The sequence below is a fragment of the Drosophila ananassae genome (genome assembly GCF_017639315.1).
Source record: "Drosophila ananassae strain 14024-0371.13 chromosome 4 unlocalized genomic scaffold, ASM1763931v2 tig00000241, whole genome shotgun sequence".
NCBI lineage: Eukaryota > Metazoa > Arthropoda > Insecta > Diptera > Drosophilidae > Drosophila > Drosophila ananassae.
In genome coordinates, this window is record NW_025319047.1 from 775,942 (window position 1) to 784,645 (window position 8,704).

Consider the following 8,704-nt stretch of genomic DNA (forward strand, 5'->3'; position numbering starts at 1 on the left):
TGATAAGGGGGCTGGCGAAACTTGTAAAGGAATTTTTTACATCTAATTTATAGCTCCCTGCATGATATCACGTATTATCTATACCAAGGTGTTCTGCTTGTAGATATTATACCAACAATCCACTATTTTTTTTATGTCTTGTGGTTTAGTTTCTGGACCTATACTGATTCTAATTGAACACTCTGCTTGCTCTTTTGTTGCCCCCATTGCAAGCAAAACATGGGAAGGCTCAACTTTTCCAGAAGAACATCCGGAGCCATTACTAACTGCAATATAATTCAAGTCAAAATGCATGAGCTGCACATCACTCTTTACTCCTGGCATATAAATAAAACTTGTGTTTGGCAGCCTCTTAGAGTTTTTACCGAAGATTCTTATGTCACTGGCAAAATTTAATAATTCACACTCTAATTGATCACGTAGCTCCTTTACTTCATCCATTTTTGATAGAAGGTCTGGAATATTTTGCAGTGCAGCAGAAAGGCCTGCAATCGCAACAATATTTTCCGTACCACCACGAAATCCCTTCTCTTGTCCACCACCTATTATAATCGGTTCTATCGCAAGTTCTTTATTGAATATTAAAACTCCACTTCCTGCTACACCGCCAAATTTATGGGCGGATAAAGTGAGTAAATCCACTCCTAAATCTTCCATATTAACTTTAATTTTCCCAACACTTTGAGCAGTGTCAGTGTGGCAAATTGCTCCAAATTTGTGGGCTATTTCAGCTATTTCCTCAATAGGTTGAATAACTCCGGTTTCGTTATTTGCCATCATAACTGAAACTATTGCTTTGTTTCCTTTAAGTTCGCTTAGAATTTTTTCTAGCTCTAAAAAGTCAACAATGCCCTCCTGATTAACGGGTATTATGTATGGATTACATGCAGAATTAAGAATTGAAGGATGCTCTATAGCTGAAATTACATGCAGGTAGCCTGCTATTCCTCTCATAACAAGGTTATTCGCTTCGGTTGCACCAGACGTGAAAACTATTTCTTTATCACTTGAGACGCCAATAGCACCACGTACGTTATCTCTTGCATCCTGAAGAATCTTCCTCGCTTCTTGTCCTCTTTTATGTAGTGATGATGGATTGAGCGTTTGTTTTAACAAGACCTCAAATATACTTTTTTTTACATTTTCACTAATTGGAGCAGTTGCATTGTAATCAGCATATACGCAACCACTATTTTCTAAAGAGAATGGACTCATCTGTCACTTAAATAAGTTTACCATCAACTATAGCCATAACTATGTACGTTAGCTTTAACACGATAAAAAATTTATTGCAAAAACAGCGAAATTAATACATAATTAATAACTCACGTCATTAATACCTGTCAAGCGGGTTCTTATTAGGGGTTACCATGGTTGAAGTTTTTTTGAATAATGCAACAAGAAAGATAGAAGGTGAATACCACCAAAGCAAAGATGCCAACGCGCCGGTTGTGCTGGTTTTACATCATCATCCTCAATATGGTGGTCATATGGATAGTAAAATTGTACATAGTACATATACGTCTTTTATCGATAACAATTTTTCTGCATTGAAGATTAACTTTCGTGGTGTGGGAAAATCTACCGGAACTTTTGATAAGGGTATAGGAGAATTAACTGACGCTGCGGTAGCCATTGATTGGCTTCAGGAACATAATCCTAGCAATGTTCCAATTTGGATCGCTGGTTTTTCTTTTGGAGCATGGGTGGCTATGCAGCTAACAATGCGCCGCCCTGAGATAGTGGGTTTTATTGCTCTTTCTCTTCCGGTAACTAAGTACGATTTTTCTTTTCTTTCTCCCTGTCCAGTTTCTGGGCTTATAATACAAAGCAGTAATGATACAATCTCAGAAGAAAGCGATGTAACAGAATTAGCAAAAAGGTTGATAAATTCAGTAAGAAGTGATCACATGAAATACCATATAATAGATGATACTAATCACTTTCTAAAGGATAAAGAAGAGGAAGTGACTCAAATCGTGGACAATTATATAAAACTGCGCTTGAATAGTGCAACTATTTCTTCTCAAAAGGTCAAAAAAGAGGTAAGGGTAAAAGAATATGCCTAATCTTTACAAACAAGAGAAATGAGTGTAGTAATATAAATGAAAAGGTTTTGTTATGTTTAAAAAGCTATTATTTTTTGTTTTAGCTGTGTTTATGTTATCGGGGTGTTCCCTAAGTAAACAGCGTAAGTTAAAAAGTCCGTGTATAAAAAGCAATGAAAGCATTTCATGCGAGTTGTACTCTGTTAATGATCATTGGTTAGATAAGTATAAGGCATAGAAATTGTGCTATTTTTCCTATTCACAACTTCACTAATGATCGATCTCTCAATTGGAAAATGCAGTCTGCCTTTTCTGCAAGGAGATGATTGTGTGTTACTATAAGCATAGAGCTGTTATTTTCCTTTACGTATGAATGTAGCAGTAAAAACACCTTAAAAGAATTTGTTGGATCTAAATTTCCTGTTGGCTCATCTGCAAGTAAAAGCTTTGGAGAATTTACAATGCTTCTTGCAATTGCAACTCTCTGCCTTTCCCCACCCGAAACTTCAGATACCATGCTACTTGCTTTGTTTTCCAGACCAAATTTTTCCAACATTGCTTGCGAATTTTTTTTTGCTTCAGCTTTGCTTTTTCCTGCAATGAGTTGAGGAAGCATAATATTTTCCAACACCGATAACTCTTGTAACAAATAGTGAAATTGATAAACAAAACTAAGAAAATTTCTTCTTACATGAGTTTTATGCTTATTACTGGCTTGTGTGCAATTTATTCCATCTATCGTAACTATACCTGAAGTTGGCTTGTCCAACAAGCCTGCGATTTGCAATATAGTTGTTTTCCCTGCACCTGAATCGCCAATCAGCGCTACTACTTGCCCTCTTGTGACACTTAAGTTGATATCCTTTACAACAGCAGAATTGTTCTTGAAGCTTTTATCTACGGAAGTTAGTTCTAGTGCTACATTACCACCCATGTTTAAAAGATCCAGAAGGCATCTAAGTTTTAGTAATAATTAAACCGAAAAACTGTTACCACAACCACATTGAGACTTAGCAAAGGCATTCTTTATTTGAAAACCAGAACCACTGAGATCCTCAGTATAATCTATAACTGAGTTATTTAAAAATTTTGCTGAACAATTATCAACCATTAATACAGGGTTTCCATTTTCATCATTAATTACTATATCTTTACCTTTTTCGCTAAAACTGGAGTGGCTTCTATAGTCCTCACTTTCTTCATAGTCATAGTCATCATCTTCGTCTTCGTCATCAAACTCATCATCGTAATCATCGTCTTCATCATCCAAAGATAGATTTTTATTCATTTGATCCATAAGAAAATTGTATTTGAAGCCAGAACATCCACCACCTGAAACTGCAACCCGTAAAATGGAACTCTTATCCCCTTCCTGCTCTGCAAGAGAGTGAATTTTTTTTAGTGCATTATCAGTTAAGTTGATGTTGTAATTTGTTGACATAGTAACCACCGTTTATTATTGATAACTTATTATAGTAGAAATTTTACATGTCAAACAATAATTTTCTATTAAATTATGCATGTTTTCCAAGCAAAACAAAAGGGAGATACTTCAAAGAGCCAGAAGATGAGAATCGCAGCTGCTTTCAGCGTGATAGGGACCGTATCATTCACTCTAATGCGTTTAGAAAATTGGAGTACAAAACACAAGTTTTTATCAATTATGAGCACGACTACTATCGCACTCGGCTTACTCATAGCCTTGAAGTTGCACAAATTGCAAGGTCCATTGCGCGTAGACTTGGCTTAAATGAGGATATCACTGAATGCATAGCGCTCGCACATGATCTTGGTCATCCTCCATTTGGTCATGCAGGTGAAGATGCTCTAAAGAAATCAGTTCAAGATTTGAATCTTGATAATGAGAAGTATGAGTTTGATCATAATGTTCAAGCTATAAGGATTTTAACTTATCTTGAACAAAAACATGCTGATTTTGATGGTATGAATCTAAGTTGGGAGGTGATTGAAGGAGTTGCAAAACATAACGGTCCCTTGCTTGGTCAAAACGCGGAGTCTTCTACAAGTAATCAGCTGTTATTAGAATACAACAAAAAATATGATCTAAAACTTGAAGAATTTTCAAGCATTGAAGCGCAAGTTGCTTCAATTGCCGATGATATTGCTTACAGTGTTCACGATCTTGATGATGCACTCAGGGCGAATTTAGTAACCATCGAAGATTTGCTGAATGTTCCTTTAATTGAAAAAATGTTTAAAGACATAAGGAGCAGATATTCAGAATTGCCTCAGAGCAAACTCATACATGAATCACTGAGTGGAACTATAGGAACTATGATAAGTGATGTTGTTTCTCAGACTGAAAGAAATATTGAAGATCACAAAATAAAAAGCGTAGAAGACGTAAGAAGTCTAAATAAAATGCTAGTCACATTTTCACCAGAAGTTGCGAGTGCTACAAAAGAAATGAAAAGATTCAACATGGAGAAAATATACAGAAGCTATAAACTGAGTAGAACGATGAACAAAGCAAAACGCATAATACAGGAACTCTTTCAATGTTTTTATGAAAACCCAGGATTACTTCCCACAGAGTGGAGCAAACTCGCTTGTGAATCTCAGCGTTCAGTAATAATATGTGACTATATCTCAGGTATGACAGATAGATTTGCTATACACGAGCACAGAAGAATTTTTGATACCTCATACGAAATGACTTCTTTCTAATGACTGATGATCATTTCATGTCAATTGCATTAAGGCTTGCAGAAAAAAATCTTGGAAATGTTGCACCAAATCCTGCTGTCGGGTGTGTTATTGTAAAGGATGGTACAATTGTTAGTGAGGGATACACAGGGATTGGTGGGCGTCCGCATGCGGAGGTAGTCGCTTTGCAAAACGCTAAAGATTCAACTCATGGCGCAACTATATATATCACTCTTGAGCCATGTTGTCATCACGGAGTCACGGGGCCTTGCACTGCAAAAATCATAAAAGCTAGCATAAAAAGAGTAGTAATTGCAACTATTGACCCAGATAGTAGAGTTTCAGGCAGAGGCATGAAAGCTCTGAAAGAAGCAGGAATTGAAGTTGAGCAAGGTATTATGCAAAAAGAGGCAAAAGAACTGAATGTCGGTTTTTTCACCACTAAAGAATTACATAGACCATTTATAGCTTGCAAAGTCGCAACAACTCTTGACGGAAAAATCGCAACATTTACAGGCGATAGCAAATGGATAACAAGTGAAAATACGAGAAACTGGGTGCATGAGCTCAGAACGAAATATGATGCAATTATGATCGGCAGCAATACTCTTATTAATGATGATCCACTCTTAACTTGCAGATTACCAGGACTTGGAAGTAGATCGCCAATAAAAAGACTGCAGACAAAGTAATAACTTGGGTCATCACAAATAAAGAAGTAGAGAAAAAAATAAAAAACATTAACTACTTAGTAGTTAATTCAAGCAACGCAGGTAAGGTTTGCCTAAAGGACATGGCATTAAAACTTGTTTCAGAAATTGGTATAACAAGATTATTAGTTGAAGGTGGAGGAGTGTTAATCACAGAACTATTAAAGTGTAATTTAATCGACAGGTTGATAATATGCCGCAGTGGTAAAATTTTAGGCAATGATGCCACTCCTTTTGTAGGAGATTTAGGGATTCAATTCATTAACAACTGTTATCAGTTTAAAAAAACAAAGATAATAGAGTTTAGTGAGGATATAGTTGAGGTTTGGGATAGGTCGTCATAATCCTTACATACTCAAACAGTAAAAAAAAGGTATCCGTTCAGCGGAGCGGTAAAATAAAAAGTAGACAAGGAGTGCTAAAAACATAATATCACAAGTAGTATGTGTGGTAAATATGTCTGATCTACTAGCTAGTCTTCTCAAGCTCTGTGAAAGCTTTAAAATAGAGATAGAGCAACTAAAAGCAGAGATAAAGAGGTTAGAGATAGAAAACGAAAATTTTAGATCTGAGAATAAGGCGCTAAGAATCGAAAATGCTGAATTGAAAGAAAGACTAGGTCTGAATTCACAAAATTCATCGATACCGAGCTCAAAAGAGTTATACAAGCTAAAGAAGAAAAAGAAAAAAAGTGACAGGAAAATAGGGGCACAGATTGGGCATGAAGGAAAGTATCGCCCTAAAATGGAAGCAGATGAAGTGGTGAAAATAGAGTTCTTGCGAGTGCGGAGGAGAAATTGCGATATCGAAAGAGCCATACATTCATCAAAAAGTTGATTTGCCAGAAATTAAGCCTTATATTGTGGAATACCAATTACAGAATGGCCGCTGTTGCAAGTGTGGAAAAAGAAAAAGTAGCAGGCTACCAGAAGGTGTTACTGCGGATACATTTGGTCCAAAAGTTAAGTCAACAATCGCGGCGCTGAGCGGATTTTACAAGAACTCGAAAAGAGAAGTAGCAAATATTATAAAAAATATTTTCAACCTGGACATCAGTGTTGGTAGCGTGTCAAATAGCGAGGCTAGAGTTGCAGAAAAATGCCAAGAAGCATATGAGCAAATCGAGCAAGAAGTAAGTAAAAGTGAAGTTCTGCATATCGATGAAACGAGCCATTATAACAAAGGTAAACTTGGTTGGTGCTGGATGTTTGCCAGTAATACAGCAAGTTTTATAAAATTGACAGAGTCAAGAGGAATGAAGGTTTTACAAAATAGTAAGTTCTGCAATCGCAATAGCTTACGACAGGTACGCAGCATACAACTACTTTGCCGATAAGAACAGGCAAATCTGTTGGGCACATTTATCAAGAGATTTTGAAAGATTAGCACATAGTTGAAGTTAAAGTTCTGGGCTGTTACTTAAGAAACGTAGCCACTGAATTATTTGCACTAAAAAAGGCCTTGCTAAAAAATGAGATAGATGTTTTTAGATTTACCAGACGTGCCAGAAAATTGCGAAAACGTACAAGGTATTACTTGAAGCCGTTTACCTGAAGCAATTGGAGCTTCTCGAGTTGCAAAAAATATTTTGAAATCTGAAAGAATAATGTGGAATTTTTTAGATGACCCAGAAAACATTCCGCTGACAAACAACCATGCTGAACAGCAGATACGGCATTATGTCGTTTATCGCAAAAATTCATATTTTACCCAATCGAAGCGGGGAACTTGAACGGATAATTTCATTATACTTGACATGGAAACAAATGGGCTTTCCAAAACCTCTTATCTATCATCTCTCACACCGCTTAGCTGAACGGATACAACCCAAGAAAGGTTTTTCTACGTCATACCGCCGCGGTATCTCAGCATAGATTCCGCTAACGAGTAGCGGAATGACGAATTTGTTGTTTTTCAAATTGTAGGTAAACCTAAGCCACTTTAGCTATATAGGGTCACAACAATAGATTTTTAAGATCGTTTACGGCCTTCTTAATATCTTCAGCCTTGAATATCGCCGATCCCGCAACTAAAATATCAGCACCTGCTTTTATTATATCAGCTGCGTTAGAAAAGTTAATTCCACCATCTACTGAAATTTGTGTTTTAAGATTACGCTCCTGTATCATTTTTTTTATAGTAGATATCTTGTTCAACTGTGAATGAATGAATTCCTGTCCTCCAAAGCCAGGGTTGACTGTCATAATCAGCACAATATCTAGCTCATGTATTATGTATTCAAGCACACTTGGAGAAGTTGAAGGAACAATTGAAACTCCAACTTGAATCGGTTTTTTTTCGTCGTTTACATTTTTGTATGACTTTATCTTTCTTATCAACCTCTCAAGGTGTATCTCTGCTTCTGCATGTACAGTGATAATATCAGCACCAGCATTTATAAAGCTTTCAATGTGGTTACCAGGAGATGTGACCATTAAATGCACATCAAAAGGAAGATTGCTATATTTACGTATTGCAGAAACAACGCTAGGACCAATTGTAATATTTGGAACGAAATTCCCATCCATAACGTCTATGTGTATGTAATCCACACCTAAATCGCTAATTTTTCTTACTTCTTCCCCTAATTTTGCAAAATCTGCTGAAAGTATAGAAGGTGCAATTTTAATACTCATGAGCTGCCTTTTTTGCTAAAAAATAACTTATTTTTAAAACTCTGTCACCCTAATACTATGCGCACCATCTGAGTAGCTATAGAAACTGGATACTGATATCGGTATGCCTATTTAACTAGATCTTAAATTAGATAAAAAAAGGTAGTCTTGATAAAACTTATTTACAGCAAGTTTTTTTACATTTGGACTTTCTGTTTGTTCTTTTTTGTACCCTAATTTATAGCTTATTGAATCCTTATATGAACTGATCGTTTTGTATGCTTTGTTCATCTCTCTAGGAAAGATGCCATTAGCAATTACAATGCATAACCCTGTAGCTGTTGCAAAAGCTAGAGTGGTAAATGCTAGATTTTGTAAAAAATTCCTTCCACTAACTTTTTTTTCCTGTATATTAGCAGAGTGCGATTTGTTTGACACTTCTTCTAGATATTCATGCCATATGTGATTGCAGTGCGTACATTTTACCTTTCTTCCAGACGCACCAATTTGCTTAGGAGATACTAAGTAAGTCTTAGTACAATTATAACATTGTATTTTCATAGTACTTACGTATAAAGTAGTAACAAGCTTAAATGATACAGAGCTACAAATTTAATATCAATATATATATAACAAATGGAAGGTTTGCAACTAAAAAAAACAC

General features: G+C 36.1%; 1 protein-coding gene and 1 pseudogene across 1 annotated transcript; one reads left to right on the top strand and one right to left on the bottom strand.

Moving 5' to 3' along the window:
• Positions 1 to 2,642: 2,642 nt before the first annotated feature.
• On the bottom strand, positions 2,643 to 3,513 carry LOC123258063 (iron-sulfur cluster insertion protein ErpA-like). The gene has a single exon (XM_044717972.1). The coding sequence runs from the start codon at positions 3,487 to 3,489 to the stop codon at positions 3,022 to 3,024; it is 468 nt and encodes a 155-aa protein (XP_044573907.1). The 5' UTR covers positions 3,490 to 3,513; the 3' UTR covers positions 2,643 to 3,021.
• Positions 3,514 to 4,543: 1,030 nt separating this feature from the next.
• LOC123258060 lies at positions 4,544 to 6,732 on the top strand (annotated as a pseudogene).
• Positions 6,733 to 8,704: the final 1,972 nt, after the last annotated feature.

Coding starts and splice junctions, on each gene's coding strand:
- LOC123258063 (XM_044717972.1), bottom strand. CDS start 3,489: ATGTCAACAAATTACAACATCAACTTAACTGATAATGCACTAAAAAAA.